The sequence below is a fragment of the Sus scrofa genome, chromosome 3 (genome assembly GCF_054392235.1).
Source record: "Sus scrofa isolate SSC_HxYL_T2T_F1_AM1 chromosome 3, Sscrofa_HxYL_maternal_Yorkshire_Landrace_v2.0, whole genome shotgun sequence".
In the NCBI taxonomy this organism is placed as follows: Eukaryota; Metazoa; Chordata; class Mammalia; order Artiodactyla; family Suidae; genus Sus; species Sus scrofa.
In genome coordinates this window covers 109861865-109889839 of record NC_139385.1, presented here as the reverse complement: position 1 = coordinate 109889839, position 27975 = coordinate 109861865, and the positions used below count along the sequence as shown (strand labels likewise).

Below are 27975 nucleotides of genomic sequence, written 5' to 3'. Positions count from 1 at the left end.
TATCATATATATGTATTTTTTTTTTTTTTGTCTTTTTTTTTGTTGTTGTTATTGTTGTTGTTGTTGCTATTTCTTTGTGCCGCTCCCGCGGCATATGGAGGTTCCCAGGCTAGGGGTCGAATCGGAGCTGTAGCCACCGGCCTACGCCAGAGCCACAGCAACGCGGGATCCGAGCCGTGTCTGCAACCTACACCACAGCTCACGGCAACGCCGGATCGTTAATCCACTGAGCAAGGGCAGGGACCGAACCCGCAACCTCATGGTTCCTAGTCGGATTCGTTAACCACTGCGCCACGACAGGAACTCCCATATATATGTATTTTTTAAGAGGAATTAAAGGGGCATAGTTTCTTTTTCTTTTCTTTTTTTTTTTTTAGGACTGCACCCGTGGCACATAGAGTTTCCCAGGCTAGGGGTCAAATCAGAGCTACAGCTGTTGGCCTACACAACAGCCACAGCAGCGTAGCATCTGAGCCACATCTGTGACCTACACCACAGCTCACAGAACACTGGATCCTTAAGACCTACTGACTACTGAGCGAGGCCAAGGATCGGACCCACAACCTCATGGTTACTAGTCAGATTCATTTCTGCTGCACCACAATGGGAACTCCGCATATTTTCTTTTTAAAAAATATTTTAGTTTCAGGTGTATAGCAAATGAGCTTTTAATATGTTAAGATTAGCCCTTTGTATATAATCTCCAAATGTTAAAAAAAAAATTTACTGTGCACAAAAGTATCCTTCCCTTATCTCAAACATTGTAGCAAAAGATTAGTGCAAACATGTAGAACTACTGCACACTAGAAACCTGATAAAGAAACTAAAAGGAAAATAAATATTCAAGACAGAAAAAAAGGTTTATAGTTTTCATACTCATGAAATTTAGAAAAAGAAGCTGGAGTTTATTGTCTCTCCAACAGGATGATGAATAATCACATGGATAATGATGATGCTCAGAATTTAGCTTTTGTTCACAGATAAAATTAAAGAGGAAATATTCAGTATGTTTCAGTGAATTTTTTTGTATTTTTCTCTCTGTTAAGAGAGTGGAATCTTTTTTTTCCTTTTTACACCCACACCTGTGGCATATGGAAGTTCCCAGGCTAGGGGTAGAATCAGAACTGCAGCTGTGGCCTATGCCACAGCCACAGCCACAGCCACACCAGATGCTAGCCGCCTCTGTGACCTATGCTGCGGCTGTGGCAACGCCGGATCCTTAACCCACTGAGCGAGGCCAGGAATCAAACCCACAACCTCATGGTTCCTAGTGTGATTTGTTTTCTTTGTGCAAGAATGAGAACTCCAAGGCTCTTAACCTGCTCAGCCAACAATGAAAACTCCAAGAGAGTCGAATTTTTTTTTTAAAGGAGATGTTTTTTGACTTCTAATTGGTTAGCAATTTGCATATGCTAAGGACTATAATAGAGAAAATTTGCAAAGCTCTTTAGTATTTTTTTTCCTATACACTTGCTTTTTAATACTTTATCAGTTTGTGTTGTTAGGGATAGGCCCTTCCAGGATATAATACAGAAAGTCATGCAGTTGGTGACCTCAGAACCATAGTGGGAGTCAGGGATAAGACTCCTGGCTCACATTACCTCCAGTGGTTATGCAGCCTTCAGCCAAGGACTGGTGGCCTTGGGACCTTTGATCCATGAGGCCCGGTAACTAGGACATTTGCTCTTTAATGGACCATGGAAAGTTAGGTGGGTGTGTTGGTGGTGGTAGCATGTGTAGTTCTGATTATATGCCTATCTATATAAAGGTATGAGTGTTTCAGGATTTAAAGGAGAACTGCAGAATTATAGTGAATAGATAGTTCATTAAATGTGCACAATATGACATATTAATAATCTACATATAAACTAAGTTCTTCTAGTTTGTTTAATGTGAGATATGTGGGCATTTTAATATTTTTGATAAAATGTGGGATGGACACTCTAAATAAAAGTAAGGAGTGCCAAGTGTTTGTGAAGGCATCCTTACTGTTTGGTGTGGGTTTTACAGCTTTAATTGATGACTTGATTTCAGATGTCTTCCTTTGACTTATATTTAATTTTGCTAGCTTTTAGCTTTAGAGCAGTTAATGGTTTTCTGTTAGACTAAAGCAAATAATAACAACACTTTATTATCCGTCTTTATTGTAAGCTATTTATTTTGGTTTCATTTAATTTTACATTATTTACCTGATGATAGTAACATCATGCTCTTCTTAAAGATTTATGAATTTACTCACCAAAATGAAATTTTATACTCTGAAGTATTATGGTTTGACATTGGGTTTTATTGTTTTATAAAAAGTAGAAGGAATTACATTTACCTAGATATTTTTTGTTACTTTTTTTCCCAGGATACCTTTTTCTACTCATTGGTGTATGATCCCTCAGTGAAAACACTATTAGCTGACAAAGGTGAAATCAGAGTGGGACCTAGATATCAAGCAGACATTCCAGAAATGCTCTTAGAAGGTATGTTTTTCTCTGTGTTCCAAGTCCTGTGAAAACAACCTTGAAACTCAAGATATTTTTTTCCTATGGAAGAAACAACTTTAAAGGGCAGTTTCAAAAATTACAAGGTCTTCCAATTTTAGAAATACAACAAGCAGCAGCTAAAAGTGATGTGTTTGATCAGTTATTGATTGATGGATTGATTGATTGATTGCTTTTTAGGGCTGCACCTGCGGCACATGGAAGATCCCAGCCTAGGGGTCAAATCGGAGCTGCAGCTGCCAGCCTACGCCAGAGCCACAGCAATGCCAGGTCTAAGAATCGTCTGCGACCTACACAACAGCTCATGGCAGCACTGCATCCTTAACCCACTGAGCAAGGCCAGGGATTGAACCCGCAGCCTCATGGATTCTGGTCGGGTTCATTACCACTGAGCCACAACTGTTAACTCCTGATCAGTTATTTTTTAATTCATATTTTTGTAAGTTTTCTGCCTATGTTTTTCTTTTAAATACAACTTTAAGAATGTTTGTATTGTGACATGCTCACTCCTTGAGATCCTGAATGCCTTCATGTCATCTATCTAAGGTAGCTGTGGAATTTAGTGAACAGTTAGATTTTGGTGGTAATATTGGCTGATCTGAGTAGTGTGTATAGTAGAGAGATTCAAAACTGCATTTTATTTTATTTATTTATTTTTTTGTCTTTTTGTCTTTTGTTGTTGTTGCTATTTCTTGGGCCGCTCCCGCGGCATATGGAGGTTCCTAGGCTAGGGGTTGAATCGGAGCTGGAGCCACTGGTCTACGCCAGAGCCACAGCAACGTGGTATCCAAGCCGCGTCTGCAACCTACACCACAGCTCACGGCAACGCCGGATCTTTAACCCACTGAGCAAGGGCAGGGACCGAACCCGAAACCTCATGGTTCCTAGTCGGATTCGTTAACCACTGCGCCACGACGGGAACTCCCAAAACTGCATTTTAAAAACGTATCTTCCTGGAGTTCCCGTCGTGGCTCAGTGATTAACGAACCCCACTAGCATCCATGAGGACATGGGTTTGATCCCTGGCCTTGCTCAGCAGGTTGCCATGAGCTATGGTGTAGGTTGCAGATGTGGCTTGGATCCCTCGTTGCTGTGGCTGTGGCGTGTATCTCCGATTGGACCCCTAGCATAGGAACCTCCATATGCAGTGGGTGCTGCCCTAAAAAAAAAAAAAAAAAAAGACAAAAAAATAAATGAATAAAAACAGATCTTCCTAGAAAGGCTTACTTTTTCTTTTTCCTGTCATTACTTTATGTTTATTTATGTTTAAAACCTTTATTTTCTGAATTTCCACCATGGTGCAGTGGGTGAAGAAACTGATTGGAGTGGCTTGGGTTGCTGCAGAGACGCAAGTTTTATCTCCAGCCTGGTACAGTGGGTTAAAGTGTCCGGTGTGGCTAGCTAGCTACAGTGTAGGTCACAGTTGCAGCTTGGGTTCAACTCTTTGCCTGGGAACTTCCATATGCCCTGGATGTGGCCATAAAATTAAAAAACCAAAGCATGGAGTTCCCGTTGTGGCGCAGTGGTTAACGAATCCGACTAGGAACCATGAGGTTGTGGGCTTGGTTCCTGCCCTTGTTCAGTGGGTTAACGATCCGGCGTTGCCGTGAGCTGTGGTGTAGGTTGCAGACACGGCTCGGATCCCGCGTTGCTGTGGCTCTGGCGTAGGCCGGTGGCTACAGCTCCGATTCGACCCCTAGCCTGGGAACCTCCATATGCCGCGGGAGCGGCACAAAGAAATAGCAAAAAGACAAAAAATAAAAAAAAAAATAAAAAAAATAAAAAACCAAAGCAAACTAAAAAAAACACCCTTTATTTTTCTGATTTCAAAGTAAAACATTCTTACCATTAAACAGTAACTCACAAAGTAAGGATACGTATAATGTAGAAAATGAACACTATCCCCTTGCCTTCATTCCAAAGCCATATTTAATTACTATTACTGTTTAGGGTTGGGTTTTTTGGTACATGTTCTGGCTCAGAATCTCCATTCAGGAATTCTCTTTGTGCCGTGGCCAGTTGCGTATTACTCTGCAATTGCTTCTTTTAGTTAATAGTGTATTTCTAGCATCTTTCCCCATGAGTTAGAGTGATTTTATTCTTCTTGGTGACTATAGAGTTCTTAAGTCTACATGAATGTGCCATAATTTATCCCCTTTACTAGTACCCTATTGATAAACTTTTAGGTGTTTACATTTTTTGATATTACAAATGATGCTGGTAGAAAAATCTGTTCATATATTTATGCTGCATAATTTTTAAGCACAGCTTCTTGCAAGATAGTGAAAATGCTTCTTTGCCCTTCAAAAAGGCTGCATATCATTTTTTCTTTTTTTTTTTTTTTTTTTGTCTTTTTGTCTCTTTAGGGCCGCAGCTGCTGCATATGGGAGGTTCCCAGGCTAAGGGTTGAATCTGAGCTGTAGCCGCTGGCCTATGCCACAGCCACAGCAACGCACGATCCGAGCTGGGTCTGACACCTACACACATCACAGCTCACGGCAACACTGGATTCTTAACCCACTAAGCAAGGCCAGGGATCCAACCCGCATCCTCATGGATGCTAGTTGGGTTCGATAACCGCTGAGCCACGACAGGAACTCCCTTCCAGTCATTTTTGAATGAAAGAACCAGATGCCTCCACCAATAGATTATTAGGGATCCCCCCCCCCATGTTGGTATAGTATTGTCTTTGTTTTTGGTTTTTTCATTGTTTTCACTGTTGTTTAATTTTCAAAAGTTGAGGGGTTTTTTTGTTTGGTTTGGTTTTTCTTTTTTTGGCCATACTCAGGGCATGCAGAAGCACCTGGGCCGGGGATCAAACCTGAGCCACTGCAGTGACATTGCCAGTTCCTTAACCCACTGTGCCACAAGAGAACTCCAAGATTATGCTTCCTTTAGTTATCTTTAGTCCTTCTGTAAATTTCTTGTGTATATTCTATATGTATTGCCAAGAGTACTTTGCCTAGTAAAGATAAACCAATATAAAAGCATTTGGCCTTTGTCTATGAGCATTACACATATTAAAAAGTGCTAATAATGATTTTAAATTTAAATGTTTTATTTTTGTTATATAAAAATTTAGAATTTGTCATACACAAGTTTAGGATTTATTAATATTTTCTCTTAGGGTTTTTGTTATTCGCATTCTTTACCTTGCCTTACTTATAGGTGGTTATGTATGCACAAAAATTAAATCAACTCAGGATAGAGTTTGTGAACCACAATATTTTCAGTGGTGTGTAGATAGGGTGGCTGTGAATAAAACCAGACTGCAGACTTCTGCATTTTCATGAACCTAATACCAGGAAAGGTCACTCAGTAATGACTAGGCTTTGAGAACAGAATGCCATGTCTGTACTCAACTGTTTGGAAGTTTTTTTGGAAAGGATTGTAAGTAGTGGATCAGTTTATTATAGGCTGAGAGATGGCATTTATTGATATTCTGTTCTGTGCAAATCAGCTTGTCTTCCAGAAATAATTTTGGATGTTTATATAGTCCTTAACGTTTGATTTTAGACCTGAATCACTGTACCTAAGTGTTCACTAAATGTTTTATTTTTAGAAACACTTGATTTTTAAATTTTACAAATAGTACTGCATTGAGTATCCCTTAAATAATAGATAATGTCGTACTCTGGATATAATTGGAAAATATGTTCCCAGAAGTGGAATTTCTAAGTCATAAGTCATGTGTGTTTGAAATTTTGTGTAAAATTCCACTTGTCTTCCAAGTAATCATTTACAAGGTATTTTTCCTCCCTTGTTTTAATTAAAGTATAATTTATATGTAGCACATTTCACCCTCTTTTGTGTACAGTTCTATGAGTTTTTGACAAATGTACTTGCTCCTGGTGAGATAGTGCAGCCTGTCCATGTGTGCATAGGCCAGGAGCCAGGAGTGACCCTAGTGCTTGTGTGTGCACGGCACCCAGCCCAAGTTCTGCATCCCCAAGCAGCCCACTGTTACTCCTCCCTGAACTCTGATCTCTCCCTTTTTCACACTGTCTAGACTGTGTCATTCATGTAATCTTTCATGCTATTTTTGTTATTTGACTTTTAAAATTTTGGACTCCCTGAGCCCTGAGCTACTGATTGTGTTCTCTCTTGAGAACATAAAGCCTAGGTGTATAGAAGGCCTAGAAAAATTTTGTTTATTGCTCACGTAAATTTAAATGCTGAATCATGTAATAAAGGTGGGATGTTTCAAGTAACAAAGGGCAGAAAAATCACATCATGGACTCTCATGTGTTCCCTCATATCTGAAGAACTATTAACTATGATAGTGCCCCTGAAAATCATAGAGCTGGTAAGAGTTATGTAATTATGAAAGCAAATCTACCTAGCTTAGAATTAAAAAAAATTTTTTAGGATACAAAATCACACATAAAATGCAATAATTTATTCTACAGTGCTTCTCCATAAGGATTTGAAGGCCTCTGTTTTTTTTTTTTTTTTCTTTTTTGTTTACAGCTGCACCTGTAGCATATGGAAGTTTATGGTCTGTGGGTTGAATCAGAGCTACAGCTCCCGGCCACAGCCACAGCCACAGCCACACTGGATCCAAGCTACATCTGTAGCCTACACTGCAGCTTGTAGCAATGCTGGATCCTTAACCCTCTGAGCAAGGGCAGCAGTCAAAGCCACATTTTCATGGATGGTATGTCAGGTCCTTAACCCACAGAGCCACAATGGGAACTCTGAATTTGAAGTCCTTGAGGGAAGATCCTTGAGGTTCTTCTTCCAGGTAAAAGGAATGATTCTTAATAGCTTGGGGAGTAATACCAATTATCTGACAAAGACATTCTTTGTATTTAAAATATGTAACTAAATATTTATTAATGTAATAGATTTCATTATTAAGTATTAATTTCCTTTAACATTCTGTTTCTCTTGGTTATCTTCTGGGTGAGTGATTTACAGATTTATTTAGGCAATAGAACTCTTTCTTTCTTTCTTTTTTTTTTTTTGTCTTTTGTCCTTTTTTTTAGGGTGGCACCCATGGCATATGGAGGTTTCCAGGCTAGGGGTCTAATCGGAGCTGCAGCCACCGGCCTACGCCAGAACCACAGCAACACCAGATCCAAGCCGCGTCTGCAACCTACGCCACAGCTCACGGCAATACCAGATCCTTAACCCACTGAGCAAGGCCAGGGATCGAACCCACAACCTCATAGTTCCTAGTCAGATTTCATTTCTGCTGTGCCACAACGGGAACGCCCTCTTTCTTTCTTCCTCTTTTTTTTTTTTTTTTTAAAATGACTTTTATCTTTTCCATTATAGCTCGTTTACAGTGTTCTGTCAATTTTCTACTGTAAAGCAAGGTGACCCTGTCACACATGCATATATACATTCCTTTTCTTACATTATCATGCTCCATTGTAAGTGACTAGATATAGTTCCCAGTGCTATACAGCAGAATGTCATTGCTTATCCATTCCAAAGGCAATAGTTTGCATCTATTAACCTCCAATTCCCAGTTTATCCCCCCCCCACCCCGGGGCAACCACAAGTCTATTCTCCAAGTCCATGATTTTCTTTTCTATGGAAAGGTTCATTTTGTGCTGTGTATCAGATTCCAGATATAAGTAATATCATATAGTATTTGTCTTTCTGACTTATTTCACTCAGTATGCAAGTCTCTAGTTATATCTATGGTTGCTGCAAATGGCATTATTTTGCTCTTTTTTTATGGCTGAGTAGTATTCCATTTGTGTGTGTGTGTGTGTGTGTGTGTGTGTGTGTGTGTGTATAAATGTATTCTTAATCCATTCATCTGTCCATCTGCTGATGGACATTTAGGTTGTTTCCATGTCTTGGCTATTGTGAATAGTACTGCAGTGAACATGTGGGTGCATGTGTCTTTTTCAAGGAAAGTTTTGTCTGGATATATGCCCAAGAGTGGGATTGCTGGGTCATATGGTAGTTCTGTACTTAGTTTTCTAAGCTTCCTCCATACTATTTTCCATAGTGGTTGTACCAATTTACATTCCCACCAACAGTGTAGGAGGGTTCCCTTTTCTCTACACCCCCTCCAGCATTTGTTATTTGTGGACTTATTAATGATGGCCATTCTGACAGGTGTGAAGTGGTACCTCCTAGTGGTTTTGATTTGCATTTCTCTAATAATCAGTAATGTTGAGCATTTTTTCATGTGCTTGTTGGCCTTCTGTATACCTTCTTTGGAGAAATATCTAGTCAGGTCTTTTGCCTATTTTTCCATTAGGTTGTTGTTTTTTTTGCTGTTGAGTTGTATAAGTTGCTTGTATGTTTTAGAGATTAATCCCTTGCCAGTTGCTTCGTTTGGAACTATTTTCTTCCATTCCGTAGGTTGTCTTTTTTTTTTTTTTTTTTCCTCCTGTGTTTTCCTTTGCTGTACAAAAGCTTGTCAGTTTCATTAGGTCCCACTGGCTTATTTTTGTTTTTATTTCTGTTACCTTGGGAGACTGACCTGAGAAAACATGTGTAAGGTTGATGTCAGAGAATGTTTTGCCTATGTAGAACCCTTTCTTATTATAGAACATGACCTTAAATAAGAGAAGTCATATTGTGGGTGAGGTGGAGGAGAAGGCCCCATTGAGTCTTTTGAGGTACCCTATGGAACCTGAGGATTCAGAAAAGGCTACTGGTCAGTACTCCACATCTCTTATAATCTCATCTCTTCATTGCACAGTCAGAATTCCCAAACAGTCTTTGCAGTTAGAAGTTGCTTATGATGAAGTTCCTTTGTAACATGGTATAACTCAGGCGCATATGGAAGTTTCCAGGCCAGGGAACGAACCTATAGCAACCCCAGCTGCTGCAGAGACAACACCGGATTTGTAAGCCACTGCTCCACAGCGGGAACTCCTTGTGAAATTTATTTTTAAGTTTATATCTTGGTAGCTTTATCTGTAGGTATTCATCTTTACCAATGAAAAACACTATTTTTCATTATAAATGAAAGTAACTTTGGACTGTTATTTCAACTTAAAGCATTTGGTATATGCAAACTGTTTCTTTTCACTTGTGATCAGCAACCAACTAATAAACACAAGATTTAAAGACTCCTTTTTTTCTGATTAGAGTATTTTCTGAGGAGAAGGTGTAGGGTGGCAGAGAAATACACCAGAAGTTAAACCACACTTGTAAACCACAGACATTACCGTCACGGAAACTTTCATACACGGCCAGGACGTGTTTGCAGGGAAATTACAGAGTAGAAAACCCCGTATTCAAGAACAGATATTTACGACTTGATGCAGTCTGTGCTTACTACCCCTCTTGATACTCTTGAGTGGGTACGTGTAGACCAGTGGACAGATTCCAATTTGCATTGGCATGGGATTTAGAACTTGAATTAATATCCTAAGTAGGTGGAAGCATCAGCTCCATGCCAGAATATATTCCAGGCTTGCCTTCTTTGTGAATATGTCCTGATGAATCCTAAGACATTGTTGTAGCATTTGTCTTGCTGGTGAATATTTCTTTTTTGTGGATTTACAATTTTAAAATTCATCTGTGGTCACCCACCATCTAAAAAACTCTTGAGCTCTAGAAAGATGAGTGTGTAGCTTGCAAAGGAAGGTAAAGGTTTCTTTTGAGATTTCAAATCTTTATTGAGTTAGAATAAATTAACTAGAGAATTTTCCATAGAAAAAAATGTCATATGTAGTTGGTTTTGAATTATTTACCTGTGATGTAATACTGGAATTTTAAGAAAATTATTTATATAGTAAATTAAACTTTGTAGCTGTTGTAAAAGTATTATATAATTTAAGTATGTATTATATATATTATAATTATATTATAATTTAAATTATTGAACTAAAGTGACTTTGGATTCACAGTTTTGGATGAAATCTGTCTGTGCTATGTTTAGCTGAGTAAAGGAATAATAATGTATGTTCATACGTCATAGTGTTTTGAGATCAAGTGACACAAGTCTTGTAAAGCATTTAGCACAGCACCCTGGTGCTCAGTGTCAGCCATTGCAGTCACTTCTCCCCTGTCCACCACTGTCTACTGCTACTGATTAAGTAACTCTTGTCTGTATTGGGGAATTTAAGATGTATCTCTCTTTGAATGTTGAATAATTAAGTTAGTACACAGTCTCAAGCTACAGTACCTGCTTTTATTAAAACTTGAATTAGCTCATATGTAGTCATTACATTGAAAAATGTCAGTGTAGTGTGGAAATTATGTCAGTTCATCTGAGGCTTTTCTAAGCAGTTATTCTCACAGATGAAGAGCCTTTAAGAGAAAATAAAGATGGAAATTCTATAGTAGTGCCTTCATCCAGTGCCAGTAGTGGCCTCAAAATCCGTGGCACTTTTCACTGTGTTGAAACTATATGGGGCATTTTAGAGTTACAGGGGAATGGCTAAAAAAATATTTTCTCTAGTGTTTAAAAAAAAAAAACAACCCTGCACTCTAGATTTTATTTTTAATTTTGTTGAAACTGTACACAGTGAGTGACCCACATCTCAGTGGAAGAAGTATGAGTCCAGGGTTTAAGGAGATAAAGGATTGACTGACCTTTGTGCTTGGTGCAAATGTCAGTGGAGATTTAACTGTGTTGGTGTTTTTATGATGATTGCCACTTTTTTTTTTTTAAAGTGCTATCTATGGTTACCAAATTCATAGGTTTTAAAAGTCTTGTCCTATTTTTCCATAAATGTTACTATTTTAGGTATGTAGTTTTGCAGATTCTGTTTTCTATAGTGTGGTGGATGTTAACTTAAAAATAGTAGACTATAACAAGTAAGTCTAAGCAGGTATTGATTGCAACCATGTAAGAATATTCTTAACTCAGGGCAGTTTTGTCTTCCATGGGACATTAGACCATGTCTGTAGACATTTTTGGTTGTCACAGCTGGGGAAGGGGCAATGCTCCTGGCATCTAGTGAGTAGACACCATGGTTGCTGCTGGACATCCTGTAATGCACAGGACAGCTCCCACAACAAAGAACTTGATTCAAAATGTCAACAGTGTGGACTATTTACAGAGAAATCTTACTATAAAGGGGTTTTGGGACATAAGGAAACACTAAATGAATGGTAGTTACTATTTTACATAATTATAATATTTAAATTTTCAAAATGTGAATTATATGATCTGGTCTGTTACTCTGTTTTTGATACTATTTATTTTGTACAATGATGGTTTTTCTTTTCTTTTGTTTTCTTTTTAATTAGGGCCACATGTGTGGGAAATGCAAGTTCCCAGGCTAGGGGTTGAATCGAAGTTGCAGCTGCTGGCCTATGCCACAGCCATAGCTGCACCAGATCCAAGCTGCATTTGTGACCTACACCACAGCTCACGGCAACACCAGATCCTTAACCCCCTGAGCAAGGCCAGGGATTGAACCCGCATCCTCATGGATAGTTGGGTTTGATAACCACTGAGCACAACAGGAATTCCTGGGTTTCTTTTTCATATGTATAATTTTTATTGGACTATAGTTGACTTATAAAATTGTGGTAGTTTCATGTGTACATCATAGTAAATCAGTTATACATATATCCATTCCTTTTCAGATTATTTTCCCATATAGGTTATTACACAGTTTTGAGTAGATTTCCTTTTGCTATACAGTAGGTCCTTGTTACATATAGTATTGTGTATATGTTAATTCCAACCCCCTAATTTTCCCTCCCTATTGTCCCCACATTTCTCTTTCGGTAACCATAAGTTTGGTTGTGAAATCCATTGGGTCTGTTTCTGTTTTGTAAGTTCTTTTGTATAATTTATTAGATTCCACATAGTAGTGATCTCATATGATATTTATCTTTGTCTGACTTACTTCATTTAGTATGATAATTTCTAGGTCCATCCATGTTTCTGAAAATGACATTATTTCTTTCTTTTTATTTGGCTTTTTAGGGCTGTACCTGCGGCATATGGAGGCTCCCATGCTAGGAGTCTAATCGGAGCTATAGCTGCTGCAGCCATAGCCGCAGCAACTCAGGATCCAAGCTGTACCACAGCTCAGAGCAGCGCCAGATCCTTAACCCACTGAGCAAGGCCAGAGATCGAACCTGCAACCTCATGGTTCCTAGTCAGATTTGTTTCCACAGTGCCACAACGGGAACTCCCCCCCCGCCTTTTTTTTTTTTTTTAATGGTTGAATACTAGTCCATTTTATATATGTACCACATCTTTATCCAATCCTCTGTTAATGGACATTTAGGTTGCTTAATACAACATTGCTTACTATTAGTTACTATTAATTAGTTAATTGTTTATTGACTCTTCTTAATTAGTTAATTAATTACTATTAATTAGTTACTATTGCTGTGTATTGTAATCCAACCAGGTAATCCTTGCTTTTATTATTCCTTTAATAATATCTTTTGGAGTTCCCATCGTGGCGCAGTGGTTAAAGAATCCGACTAGGAACCATGAGGTTGCAGGTTCGATCCCTGCCCTTGCTCAGTGGGTTAACGATCCGGCATTGCCATGAGCTGTGGTGTAGGTCGCAGACGCGGCTTGGATCCTGCGTTGCTGTGGCTCTGGTGTAGGCTGGCAGCTACAGCTCTGATTTGACCCCTAGCCTGGGAACCTCCATATGCCGCCGGAGCAGCCCAAGAAATGGCAAAAAGACCAAAATAAATAAATTAATTAATTAAAAAAAAATCTTTTGATTTGTGGAGATTAATATTTGAATTTTTCATTGGCTTTCAAAACTAAATTTTGTTATATTCAACTTATTTAAAGTACTCCTGGAGTTCTCTTGTAGTGCAGTGTGTTAAGGATCCAGCATTGTCACTATAGCAGCTTGGATTGCTGCTGTGGTGTGAGTTCAGTTGCTGACACGGCGCAGGTTTGGCTAAAAATAAATACATATACACATACAGAAAGAAAGAAACTTGTTCAAAAATAATATCCTTAATATTTTAAAATCTTCTTTACTCTTCATTTACTCAAGTCATTTTATAGTCTCTGAAAAATTTATAATTTTATATAAAAATACTTCATTTCATTTCTTAGTATTTTATATTTTTGTTTCCACAATGCATGTGTTTGTTTGTTTTTTTGTTTGTTTTACATTTTCTGTTTACATCCTGTTTGCTTGGAATGTCATGAGTTTTATCCTTTTTTTTTTTTCCTTTTTCTTTTTTGCTATGCCCATGGCATGCAGAAGTTCCCAGGCTAGGGATACAACCCAAGCCACAGCAGTGACAACGCCTCTTTGCCTCCAAGGAACTCCTATATTTTCTTTTTTTGTTGTGCCTTTCTTGAAATTTCTTTTCTTTTCTTTTTTTTGTCTTTTTGCTATTTCTTGGGCCGCTCCCGTGGCATATGGAGATTCCCAGGCTAGGGGTCTGACCGGAGCCGTAGCCACCAGCCTACACCAGAGCCACAGCAATGCGGGATCCGAGCCACGTCTGCAACCTGCACCACAGCTCACGGCAATGCCGAATCGTCAACCCACTGAGCAAGGGCAGGGACCGAACCCGCAACCTCATGGTTCCTAGTCGGATTCGTTAACCACTGTGCCATGACGGGAACTCCTTGAAATTTCTTAAAATCTGTTTTTATTGAGATGTAATTGTCATATAACACTGTGTAAGTTTAATTTCTTGATTTGATACATTTATAGATTCCAATTTGATTACCACCGTAGCAGTAGCTAATATCTCTATCATGTCATGTAAGTGTCATTTCTTTTTTGTGATGGGAACGATTAAGATCTGATCTCTTATCAACTTTGAAGTTTATAGTAACATTGTGGTCTGTAATCACTATGCTGTACATTAGATCTCCAGAACTTAACTATTGCAAGTACGTATCCTTATAACATCTCCCCATTTTCCCCACCCTCCAGTCCCTGGTAACCACCATTCTACTTTGTTTTTATGAGTTTGGCATTTTAAGATTCTGTATGTAAGTGATATCATACAGTATTTGTGTCTAGTAACTTATTATTCTTTTGATGCATGACTTAAAACATTGCCCAGAACTTTCAGAACATTAATAAAAATGGTGATAAATGGCATCCTTATGTGTTTCTGAATTAAATATAATCTAAAAAGCATAGTACTCGGTTGGTTGTTGCAAAGAAAATGAATTGTGTTTAGAACAAAGAATGTTTCTTGTTGGCCACAAAAGGGTCTGTAGTATGACAGCTTCCTACAGCCTTAGTTCTTTAGTCTTTGGATGAAGAAGTATTTTGTCAATATTTTCTAGAGATCTTAAAATGTAGCTGAAGGGTTAAGGGTAACACATTTAAAATCATTACTGAATCTACATTTATTCAAAATTATGAAGAGAAACATATGAAGCAATTAATAGGATGCTGTATACAATCATATAATTAGTGGTTAAATACATTTTGTAGGAATTCACAGACTAGAAAGATCTTCATGGGCTAGTGTGGGACTAGAGGTGATTGGAATTGCCCGGATTATCATACACAGAGGAGGGAAGTGACATTTTGGCAATGGTTGGAATGAGCATGAGCAGAGCACAGAATTCATCTTGGTCCAGTCTCTGGCTCATACCACATTTCCCAAGACCATCCTACAGATTGCTGATAGCTTACTTGAGAATTTAGTTATAAAGACTCTAAATAAGTTTATTCAAGAGCTTCTTAACACTTTCCCCCTGTGAAGAAGTGATCAAACTGTGTCGTAAATGTAATTGTATGATGAATACAAAATGAGGAATTCTCTAGAGTGACTTTGAATAGAACATTTCTCTATTTATTCTTTTTTTGTTCTTGTTATTTTTGTTCTCATCCCATGGTATTGTCAGTTTTAAGCATTAGTGAAAATGTATTCAGGAGTGTTTTATTATTGTTGATAGCAAATTTATTTAGAATTCTTATACCGAGTTCTTTTTTTTTTTTTTTTTTTTTTGTCTTTTGCCATTTCTCGAGCCATTCCCGCAGCATATGGAGGTTCCCAGGCTAGGGGTCGAATTGGAGCTGTAGCCACTGGCCTTTGCCACAGCAATGCAGGATCCAAGCCGCGTCTTGAGACCCACACCACAGCTCACAGCAATGCCGGATCCTTAACCTACTGAGCAAGGCCGGGGAACGAACCCGCAACCTCACGGTTCCTAGTCGGATTCGTTAACCACTGCCCCACGACGGGAACTCCTTATACTGAGTTCTTAGTTTGAAAAGTGAGTATCAGTTTTACTCTTATGTTCTGGAGTAGGAGCTTAGTACTGAATAGCACCATCATTTTATCTTTTTTATTTAAAAATATAGATTTCAAATATAGATTTATTTTTACTCTACTATTATTTATTTCTTTTTTAAACCATTACTATTTATCTTACTTAAAATGTATTTCTTGAAGATATAGGGCTGTATAATTGTGTTATTTTCCTTTTAAAAATTTCATGAAGTTACAAGCTTTTGGGTTCGTAACTGATTTTTAAAAATGAACTAGTTGAATGTTGACTATCTTGGCTCAGCATGCATTGTAAGAAGAAACAGTGAAAAATGAAATCCTTTCAAACATTTTAGATGTGTTTGGACTAGTCTTTGCTCTGGTCTACTTCTACTTCTTTATGTTGGGACACAGCAGTTAACTTTTTGGTTTCCTACCTGCCTTTAAACAAAGAGCAGAAGCAGTCACTGACAGCAGTGACTGAGGAAACTGAAGGTAGGATGGTAGATTCTGCTCTCCCCGTCTGCTTTTGAGCCTTGATACCTGCTTGCTCCCATCCTAGGACTGACTACGTTAGAAGCCCATAGCCTGGGTTCATCAGTCCCTGGAGGACATTCATGCCTTTTGGTTCTTAGCAGAAATGCCACCTCCTGCATCACATTGTTCCCTAGCTAGACTGAAGTGATTTCTCGAATCTTAAGACTCTCACAACCATATCTATATGTCTCTATGACATCTGTTTCTTTCCATTCGTATCATGATTTTTTATGTGTAAGTTCTATCTTAGTTTGAGCATCTTGCAGCAGGAGTGCTTTTTTGTCTTTATATTCCTTAGCGTGAGACTTAGTGTGTCGCATGTACAGATATTCAGGAAATACATGTTAGTGACTAAATGAAGACATCATGTGGCCGACTTGGTTGTGTTATCATCAGTGTTCCCTTACAGAATGTTCTACGTCTGCTCTCTGAAAGAATGTACCCAAACCATGAACATTTACCTTATATTTTTAATGCTGTGGTGACCACAGTCATCAATTATATATGACAATGTATGTTCCTTGTGAGTAACAAGACTCCATTTCCTTTGTTTTCAAACAGGAGAATCAGATGAGAGAGAACAGTCCAAATTGGAAGTGAAAGTCTGGGACCCAAATAGCCCACTTACAGATCGACAGATTGACCAGTTTTTAGTTGTAGCACGGTGAGTATGGTGCTGTTGGGTCAGTAGATGTCTTTGCTTTTTATAGAAGAATTTATAGAACATTTATGCATTTTCCTTTCTTTATGTTCTACCTTTTTTCATTGGTTCTATTTTTCTAATTGTGTGAGAAAGCCTAATATATATTATATTAATTCCTAAATAATATGCTTTATTATCATTAGTTTCTGTTTTAAAAATGAAAACAGATTTATTAATTTTTACTCATTAAGAAATTAAAAATTGTCCTTGTAAAAATTTAAGCACAATGGAAAAGTATAAAGAAATTCAGGAGTTCTCTTGTGGCACAGCATGTTAAGGATCTGGCATTGTCACCGTAGCACCTTGGGTCATTGCTGGGGTGTGGTTTTGCTCCCTGGCCTGGGAACTTCCACATGCCATAGGTGTTCCCCTTCCCAAAAAAAAGAAGAAGAAGAAATTCAATGCCTAAACATCCATATCTTTAATTATAGCAGTAAGCTCCTTTGCTCTAGATAGGGAGCATTCAAGTGTCAATAATAACGTGTCCCTCTTATTGCAGCCACATGTGAGTAAGGTCTATTCCTAGGCAAAGGGCTGTCCTTCGAGAGTTCTAAGCCTGACTGTCTTGCTTACTTCCTGTAACACCCACTCCCCCTTTCCTTGAGAAAATGAATGAGACAGAAGTTTATTTTTATTTTTTCAATTATAAAAGTATATGATGATTATGGGGGAATTGCCGAACAGCAGAAAGTAAATGAGATCATGATAGTATTGTAAGAGCAGAAAAATTGGAAAAATGCTAAAAGTACAGTAGCAAGCCATTGATGAATGGATTGAGGTATACTTAGTAATGGAATATTAGTTTAAAACAATTTAATGAATTAGGGCTATATGTAACAAAGAGATAAATCTCAAAACCAATGTTGAGTGAGGATACATAAACATAAAAAAATTTACAATGGGAGTTCCCATTGTGGCTCAGTGGGTTAAGAACCCAACTGGTATCTATGAGGATGCGAGTTCAATCCCTAACCTCATTTGGTGGGTTAAGGATCCAGTGTTGCCACAAACTTTGGCATAGGTCACAGATGTGGCTTGGATTTGGCATGGCTACGGTGTGGCGTGGCTGGCAGCTGCAGCTCTGATTCAACTCCTGGCCTGGGAACTTCCATATGCTGCAGGTGTGGCCCTAAAAAACAAAAATTTACAATGTACAGGTATTATCTTATTTCATTAATGGGCTTATGTATGCATATGCATTTTATATATGTATGAGTTCTGTAATATGTATGAGGTCTCTAACAACATTTATATTTCTTAAAAGTACCAAACATGGCAAAATATTATTACTTATTTAATCAAGATATAATTGATTTTATAACATATTAGTTTTAGATGTATAACAGTGATTCAGTATTTTTGTAGCTTATACTCCATTTAAAGTTATTACAAAATAATAACTATATTTCCTTGTTTCAAACACGGCAAAATATTAGAATGATTACAAGGGTCTTTGTTAAATTCTCTAATTTTCTTTTTTTTTGTCTTTTTTACCTTTTCTAGGGCCACTTCCATGGCGTATGGAGGTTCCCAGGCTAGGAGTCTAATCGGAGCTGCAGCCACCGGCCTACGCCAGAGCCACAGCACCACGGGATCTCAGCCGCGTCTGCAACCTACACCACAGCTCACGGCAATGCCAGATCCTTAACCCACTGAGCAAGGCCAGGGATCGAACCCGCAACCTCATGGTTCCTAGTTGGATTCACTAACCACTGCGCCACGACGGGAATGCCTAAATTTCTCTAATTTTCTGTTGAAAGTAATATAAAGGGCAGAGGGGTCTTAGCCCCTCCTTGGATAACACTCTTCACAGTGCCAGTCACCATGGAAAGTCACACATCATACTGCCTAGCATTCAGACTCAGAGTCAACATACCTAGCCATTGAGTGATTAGATGAAGAGACTTGATGTACATTGTTGGAGAGGAGCCAGTCAGTGGAATAGATGAGACTTAAGATGTGGGAGTAGAAGTGAACCATTGGTAGATATTCTGGCCTAAGGATTCTAGACATGTTACCTGGATTTTGGATTTTTTTAGTAAACCTTGCAGCTTTAGATTTGATTTTCAAGTTTTTTCATTTTCCTGGTTGCCAAGGGCCCTATGTTTTCTTTTTCCTTCAAGCCAGCATATGAGGCAACAAGGAGATGCACCTTGAGTCTTTTTAAATTTTTATTTAAAGAAAAAAACCTAAATACAAATTAAGACCACAGTCAAGTACCACTGCACATCCCACCAGAATGGATAAAATAAGAAAACTTGAAGAAACATTGTAAATCAGGTGTACTTTATTTAAAAAACGAATAAATAAAAAATAGAAACTGACATGCCAAGTGTTGGTGAAGACATGGAACAACCAGCACTCTAATATCCTGCTGGTTGTAGTGCAGATGATACAGCTGTTTTGGAAGACTGTTTACTGCCATCTAATGCACACATCCCTTAAGTTTCACTTCTAAATATGTGTGCAGCAGAAATGTACACATCTGTGTGCCAAAAGATATGTATACAGATGACTACCCATGGTTGCCCCCAAATGGAAACAAATATCCATCAACATTAGAGTGGGGGTGGGAGTGAGACATCATACAGAATAATTCTCCATAGGAAGAAAGTGAACAGACACAGCTATAGCAGTTAGCATGAGTGAATCCACAAACATAAGTTTGAACAACAGAAACCAGACATGAAAAGAGTACATGGTGTGTGATTCTATGTAAGTTCTCAATTGACCAAAACTAATCTTTGGTGTTAGAATCTGGGATGGTGGTTCCCTTTGGGGGAAAGGGGGAAAACAGTGATAAGAAGGAACATAAGGAGTCTTCTGGTTGCTGTTTCTTGACCTGGATGCTGGTGACATGGATGCATTGACTTTGTGAGAACTAAGTAGCTGTACGATGCGTACTTTTTGCATGTGTGTTATATTTTAATTAAAACATTTAAAAAAACCCTCTTCCTTAGCTAACGTGTTTAAAATATAGACACCAGGGAGTTCCTGCTATGGTGTAGTGGTTTAAGAACCTGATTGCAGTGGTTCCAGTCAATGCAGAGGCACGGGTTTGTATCCTGGCCCAGCTCAGTGGGTTAAAGGATCTGGCATTGCCTCAGCTATGGCATAGGTCATAGTTGCAGCTCGAATTCAGTCCCTGGTCCAGGAACGTCCATATGCCAAGAGTATAGCCATAAAAAAAATAAAAAATAAAATATAATATAGACTGTGAGCAGCAAGTCTTTATTTCATGTTTTCTTTCTTTCTTTTTTTAAAATTTCTTTTTAGGGCTGCACCTGCAGCATATCAAAGTTCCCAGGCTAGGGGTGGAATCAGAGCTGCAGCTGCCGGCCTGTACAACAGCCACTCATGCTTTATTTCTTGAAGTTAGGGTCCTGTGTGTGTGGGAAGGCCTTCTAAACCATCAAACGAAAATCTTTGTTGTTGTAATATTTTTTAAATGGAAGTCTATTATATATTGACTCCTCAAAGGAAGAGGTTGCTCTAGTTGATTATATTTCAAGGGAAAAAAAAATACTACTGGAATGAAACAATTTGAGCTAAAACAGTGGTCAGAAATTGCTCTGCATTTATAATCAAACCCTGCATCTAATTGACTTCTTATTTTTTGAGTACCTTTGGATACCAAATTGTTTACTTCATGGCATTTCATTATAGATCTTTCCCTTCTTTATGCCACACAAGCCACTTTTTCTTTATAGTTAACCCATATGTATAGTAAAGTGGTTTGTCAGTTCTTAAATTATATAGAAAATATTTTTTATCTGATTATTTGTTTCTTAAACATCCAAGAATTTGACTTTTCCTTTATAATTGTTCATTTACTACCCATTTTTTTTGTCCACATATGGAAGTTCCTGGGCCAGGGATCAAATCCGAGCTGCAGCTGAAACCTATGCCGCAGCTGAGGCAATACTGGATTCTTATCCCACTGTATCACATTGGGAACTCCTTTTTTTGTTTGTTTTTAAAAGATTTTTTTAAAAGTGCCTTTATCTTTCCTCTCTGTTTTTATGATTTATCCAGTGCTGTTGGGACATTCGCTCGAGCCCTTGACTGCAGCAGTTCTGTAAGGCAGCCTAGCTTGCATATGAGTGCAGCTGCAGCTTCTCGAGACATCACCCTGGTAAGATACCTTTTGAAATCTGGGGGATATTTTTTCTTCTGCTACTTGTTTAATTTAAAAGCCAGTATAGCAATGTTGAAGACACGAGAGCTTTCTAGCTCTAAGCCCTGCTGACTGCTAGGTTGATTTGGCTTGGCTGATTGGTTTACTGGGGTGTCTCATTCCTAAGTTACCCACTCTGTGATCTGGGACAAGTAAGAATGACTGTTCATGGAGTGGGTACAAAATGGTAAAAAAATACTTGGGGGAAACAATTCATTCTGAGTGATCTGTTTTCACTTTTGTGCTTTTTTGGTATATTCCACCTATGTACTACTACTAGTTGTAGCTCACACATAATGCTTTACAGCTTTTTTAAGTGAAAATGACCATCTCTTGAAACCATTGTTATAGGAGTTACTCTCTTGTCATGTCATTATTCAATATCAATATTTAAACTTTTTGTATCTGTTCATTAGAAAAAGGTTCTGTTTTTTAAAATTATTTCCTGATGGTTGCTGTATTCTAAGAATATTTCCTTTTCCCCTTGGTGATCAAACGAGGCCTCCCATGTTCAGTGAAATTATACCGTTGATGCCTCCTGTGGCCGGGCATCAGGCTTGCCCCTTGCTTCTTTCTTTGCACTCTCCAGCAAAGTAGACCTGTAGGCTTTTGCCTGTTGAAATTTCTTATTGTATTTAATTGCCAGTCCCTTTGAGATGGGCATGGTAGGATGCTCATTTCAGAAGAAAACTGAGGTTTGGCAAGGCTTAAGTTGTTTGACTGACATTCTTTACATATAATAAAAGTTCCCATTTTATTTTCTGATGGAATGGAATACAATGATAGGTTTTATTGCTCTCTCATTATATTCCAGTTTGAAATGTTTTGTCACGATAATGTAAAACTTTCTATTGGAATGGCACAACAGATTTATTTCTTATAATGCTTTCTTGTATTTTTGTACAATTATAGATAGTAGTGAAAGCATTAATAGTCTGTAGCTATTAAAGAACCCCTTTCTCTGTCCTTTCTCCAAGACTAGAATGTTGTTTATAGGAGCAAGTTTTGTTCTCTCCGTTGGTTGATTAATATTTTATGTGGAAGTTTCGAGATTTCAAAATAGGTTTGTGTTTTGGTTGTTTGGGACTTTTAGAGTGCTTTTCTAACAGTGCAAGAATACATAATCAATTTATAACAACCTTAAATCCCATCAACAGATATTTACAAGGAGTCTAATCGCTACCTGTGTATTTTTTCCTATTCAAAATATTTTTCCCAGTTCTAAAATTAATGTATGCTTACTCGGAAGAAATTAAAAAATAAAGTATAGCATTAGCCAAAAAAATTTTTGTCTTCATTATCCAGAATAGAATATTTTTACTATTTTGTTATGTTTCCTTTCAGCCATTTTTTATGCATTGTAAACAATAATAATAGCAAATTACATAATAGTACAGAGGATAGTATAATTAAACTCCATGTAATGCCACCTAAAGCAAATGTTAATATTTTAATTCTTTGGGTTAAACAAGTATTCAACCGTTAATGTTGAGGTCTCTACTTTTCTCCCTTTAGTCCTATTCTCCATCCTCCATCTGTACCTCTGACCCCTTTGTCCCTGCCTTGAGGCAAGAAGCAGCGACTGTGACAATTTGCTGTATATCTAGTCTGTGTTTTTCTAGTTTTACTATGTTTTTATATATCCAAGACAGCATAAACATTGTTTTGCATATGTTTCAATTTACTCTGTAACATTTTGCCATTTGTTTATTAGTGAGATGTAGCCATGAAAATAAATATGCACCTAGTTAACTTTTTTTTTTTTGCTTTTTAGGGCTGTACCCATGGCATATGGAGACTCCCAGGCTAGGGGTCAAATCAAACTATAGCTGCCAGCCACAGCCACAGTCACAGCCATGCAGGATGCGAGCCACATTTGTGAACTACACCATAGCTCACAGCAACACCGGATCCTTAACCTGCTGAGAGAGGCCAGGGATTGAACCCACAACCTCATGGTTATTAGTCAGATTCATTTCCACTGCGCCACAGCAGGAACTCCCTTAGTTAATTCATTTTAACTACTTAGAGGTATTTATAGTGTTCTTTTATAGAATACTACACTACATTATTTACATGTTCTCTTATTGCGAGTGAACATCTGGAGTACTTTAAAAACATTTTCTTTTGCTGTTACCCATAATGCTGCATTGAAAATTCTAATGCATGTTCTTTGTAAGCATGTGTGTGAGCTTTCTAGGCTATATATAACTAGAAGTGGAATAATTACTCATAGTGATTCATAGGGCAGTGCTCATTTTCAGTTTGACCACATGCAGCCACATTATTCTGCACATCATGCTAGACATTTATAATCCTATAAGCAGTTAATGACTGTTCTCCTTTCTTCACCCATTTCCTTACATTGTCTTCAACACTCGGTATTTTCAGACTAATATTTTTTACTATCCTGATGCTACCTCATTTTAATTTGTATTGCATTGATTACTTAATGAGGCTAAGCATGTTTTCATATTGACTCTTCAGTCTTTTTCTCTTTGTTTTTTAATTTAATTTAATTTAATTTTTTGGCTGAACCTGTGTCATGCAGAAGTTCCCGGGCTAGGGATCAAACTTGTGCCACAGCAGAGACCCGAGTCACTGCATTGACAATGCCAAATTCTTAACCTGTTGTGCCACAAGAAAACTATATTTCTCTTTGTATTTTAGATTCATGTATCCTTTGCCCATTTTTCACTTGTACTATTATTCAGTTTTTTCTTTTTTTTTTTTCTTTTCCCACTGTACAGCAAGGGGGTCAGGTTATTCTTACATGTATACATTACAATTACATTTTTCCCCCACCCTTTCTTCTGTTGCAATATGAGTATCTAGACAAAGTTCTCAATGCTATTCAGCAGGATCTCCTTGTAAATCTATTCTAAGTTGTGTCTGATAAGCCCAAGCTCCCGATCCCTCCCACTCCCTCCCCCTCCCCCTCCCATCAGGCAGCCACAAGTCTCTTCTCCAAGTCCATGATTTTCTTTTCTAAGGAGATGTTCATTTGTGCTGGATATTAGATTCCAGTTATAAGTGATATCATATGGTATTTGTCTTTGTCTTTCTGGCTCATTTCACTCAGGATGAGATTCTCTAGTTCCATCCATGTTGCTGCAAATGGCATTATGTCATCCTTCTTTATGGCTGAGTAGTATTCCATTGTGTATATATACCACACCTTCCGAATCCAATCATCTGTCGATGGACATTTGGGTTGTTTCCATGTCTTGGCTATTGTGTATAGTGCTGCAATGAACATGCGGGTGCACGTGTCTCTTTTACGTAGAGTTTTGTCCGGATAGATGCCCAAGAGTGGGATTGCAGGGTCATATGGAAGTTCTATGTATAGATTTCTCAGGTATCTCCAAACTGTTCTCCATAGTGGCTGTACCAGTTGACATTCCCACCAACAGTGCAGGAGGGTTCCCTTTTCTCCACAGCCCCTCCAGCACTTGTTATTTGTGGATTTATTAATGATGGCCATTCTGACTGGTGTGAGGTGATATCTCATGGTAGTTTTGATTTGCATTTCTCTTATAACCAGCAATGTTGAGCATTTTTTCATGTGTTTGTTGGCCATCTGTATATCTTCTTTGGAGAAATGTCTATTCAGGTCTTTTGCCCATTTTTCCATTGATTGATTGGTTTTTTTGCTGTTGGGTTGTATAAGTTGTTTATATATTCTAGAGATTAAGCCCTTGTCAGTTGCATCATTTGAAACTATTTTCTCCCATTCTGTAAGTTGTCTTTTTGTTTTCTTTTGGGTTTCCTTTGCTGTGCAAAAGCTTTTCAGTTTGATGAGGTCCCATGGGTTTATTTTTGCTCTAATTTCGATTGCTTTGGGAGAGTGACCTGAGAAAATATTCATGATGTTGATGTCAGAGAGTGTTTTGCCTATGTTTTCTTCTAGGAGTTTGATGGTGTCCTGTCGTATATTTAAGTCTTTCAGCCATTTTGAGTTTATTTTTGTGCATGGTGTGAGGGTGTGTTCTAGTTTCATTGCTTTGCATGCAGCTGCCCAGGTTTCCCAGCAATGCTTGCTGAATAGACTTTCTTTTTCCCATTTTATGTTCTTGCCTCCCTTGTCAAAGATTAATTGACCATAGGTGTCAGGGTTATTCAGTTTTTTCTAATATTTTTAAAGCTTTATTCACATTTAGGACTATAAATATACCTGGATTTTATTTTTCAGGGTAGAGTAAGGTGGAGATCTAATTTTGATTTTTCTCCATATGGAAAATTAATTATCCCAACTCCTTTTATTGAATATGTTGTTTCCTTATTTTGTAATTCCCCTTCTACTTTATTTCACAGTCTTAGATATGCTTAGGGTTCTTTACTTTCTCTTTTTCCACATTAGCAGACATTTGGAAGTTCTTAGGCCAGGGATCTAACCCGTGCCAGTGCCAGACCCTTAACCCACTGAGCCACAGGGAATTCCTGCTTAGGATTCTTAATCTGTACTCTTCTGTTTCTTTGATCTATTTGTCCGTGGGAAACACCACCTTGTAATAAATTATGATAGCCGGTAAGACAATTCCTACATGTACTTTATTTTTATCACATTGTTGAAGTCATTTAAAACAGAGTTTTGTATTTTGCCTCCCCTCTACCCCATGTTTTCCTTAATAATATAAACTTTCTCATATCATTGTAAGAGTCTACAGGTTTTTCTAATGTTTCTTGATCTTGTCTTGTATAGATACACTGTTCCTTATGCAGCCAGTCTCTGTTGTGATTTAACACTGTTCTTATGAGATAATGCTTCCCAGGTCATAAAGGGGGATGTTATCCTGTAGTAGTGCAGCAAATTTCCTCTATACTGAGGAGCAAGAGCGGAAATCCTGAGTAATTTGCACAGCATTGTAAATCAACTATACTTGAATTTTAAAAAATTAAATACAAAAAAGAAAAAAAAAAAAAGAGTGGAAATCCTGTTCCGGAGATGGGACAGAGCTTTTGTGACAGTTGGGGCTGATTTGCCTGAAAATGGGTCTAACAGGTGAAGAGCAGATATGTGTGGGCTCTAGGTCGCAGCTAGAGTGACTCTCTGGTTCCCACTGCTGGTAACTGGAGGGACAGTGGAGGCATTTCTTTTGGGAAAAGGGCAGAGTTTAAAGATTCAATATTTGTTTCTGTCAGTGAAGGCCATCATAAAAGAGAGCATACAACCTATATACCTTAATTAGTTTAAATATCCTTTCGTGTGTGTCTTTGGTAATACTTGGCTATTATGCTCCTTCTAGGCAGATACTTTCATACCCTCCAGTGTTTTCATCTCTTGTTTTATTTCCTTTAGTATTAGCAATCTGTAGGTCACTTTTTTTTTTTCATACATGTACAAATTCTATTTTCTCACATTATCATGCTCCATCATAAGTGACTAGACACAGTTCCCAGTGCAGTCACTTTTTAATTATGTTAGTATCTTAAATAATTTATTATATTTATTATAGTTCTTTAAAGCAAAAGTATACTCAGACACTAGGAAATTATGTTCGTCTTGTTTATACAGCTGGTTTCAGAGACAGGATTTGGATCTTGACTCCTTCTGAAGAGTTCTTTCCATCAGGTTTCCTCTTCTGTTTTATTCGTGCTCAAATGGCTTGGGTTTAAATATCATTGTTGGCTGTCTTGGATCAGGCAGCACTGAAGAGCTTCTTTTGTCTGCAGGATTTGTGTGCCTTGGTTTCCTGCTCTGTCTCGTCGCAACTTTACTTGGACTCTTTCTATATGTTCTTGAGTTAAGATTATATTATTTTTGGTTGCATAAAATTGACATCTTTTAGAAGTCTTGAAAGCAGGAAGTCGTTGCCTTTTGTTGCTTAAGATGCCATGACCTACATGTTTATTTATTTACTTAATGCCTTTTTTTTTTTTTTTTTTTAATGGCTGCATTTGTGGCATATGGATGTTTTCAGTCCAGGGATTGAATCCAGGCTGCGGCTGTGGCAACACCAGATCCTTTAACCCACTCTACTGGGCTGGGGATTGAAGCCATGCCTCAACAGCAACCCAGGCCACTGCATTCAGATTCTTAGTGCCATAGCGGAAACTCCAGTGACCTACACCTATAAATCCTCTTTGCCCAGGGATATCATGCCTTCTTCTTTGATGTTAAAATATAAGATTTCAAGGCACTTCTATAAAAGCCTGGAGTGGTTAAAAATTAATAGTATGTCGATAATGAGTTTTGCAGATTGTCTTCAGAACATATGAAAGGCTAAGTTGTTTTGTGCCATTAAATGAAAATGGATTCATTCATCATTCAGTTGAATTTGGAGAGTCAGTTTCTTCTTTTTCTTTCAGTGTTTACAGGCCTATAAAGATGAGTTAGTACCTTTCTCTATCAGGTGAGCAGACCATGGATCTGGAGACCACAGAGAGGGCTGGGTTGTGGAACTGCTGGAACCTGGGTAGCCTGTTCTAGGTGATTCTCCTTGTGGCTTGCCCTGTGAAGACTGCATTTAGCTTTCAGCATTCCTGCTCTGACACATCTGTTTAAGGCAATGTATGCCACTTGTCAAATCACCAGTAATATTTTGGGAGCAGGTAATTAAGCTGCCTGCAGGATCGCTGGATCTAACTTCCTCATTTTGAGATCTGTTACAAACATACACTGGGCTATGAATTCAAAATGTTGCTAGTCTAAGACATGTAGTAAGATTTATAATTGTTAAAACATTGAAGCCAAGGTGGCTTCATAGATTTAACCCTTTTTTCACTAAAATGTAAAGTGTACTCTGTACGATACACATACACAACACAAAAAACCCAAAAAAACCAAAATCAGTTTACAGCAATCCTTACACCTACCCACCCCACCCCTGTCCCTTGTGGAAACAAAATTCCTTAGAACAAAGTAAACCCTGAGGTGCTTAAGTTGTTATTGGTGGATGTTGTAGCCTGTTACTTCCTGTTTGTGATTGGAGGGGTGGAGTGCATTGTTAGGGAGCTATTGCTGG

The 27975-nt window shown here is 38.1% G+C and overlaps 1 protein-coding gene across 28 annotated transcripts in view; it reads left to right on the top strand.

The window, feature by feature from the left end:
- MTA3 (metastasis associated 1 family member 3) overlaps positions 1–27975 on the top strand; it is a 229338-nt gene that overhangs the window by 134541 nt on the left and 66822 nt on the right. For 26 of the 28 annotated variants that reach the window (XR_014842082.1, XR_014842081.1, XR_014842080.1 and 23 more), the window contains 3 exons: positions 2354–2471; positions 16692–16794; positions 20869–20968. Coding sequence is in view for 24 of the 28 variants with exons in the window: in XM_085019424.1 (XP_084875550.1) it covers positions 2354–2471; positions 16692–16794; positions 20869–20968 (321 nt within the window). In the remaining 4 variants the exon portion in view is untranslated. Of the gene's footprint in view, positions 1–2353; positions 2472–14582; positions 15601–16691; positions 16795–20868; positions 20969–27975 lie in introns of those variants that run through there. The other 2 variants (XM_085019437.1, XM_085019439.1) reach the window with 1 other exon arrangement.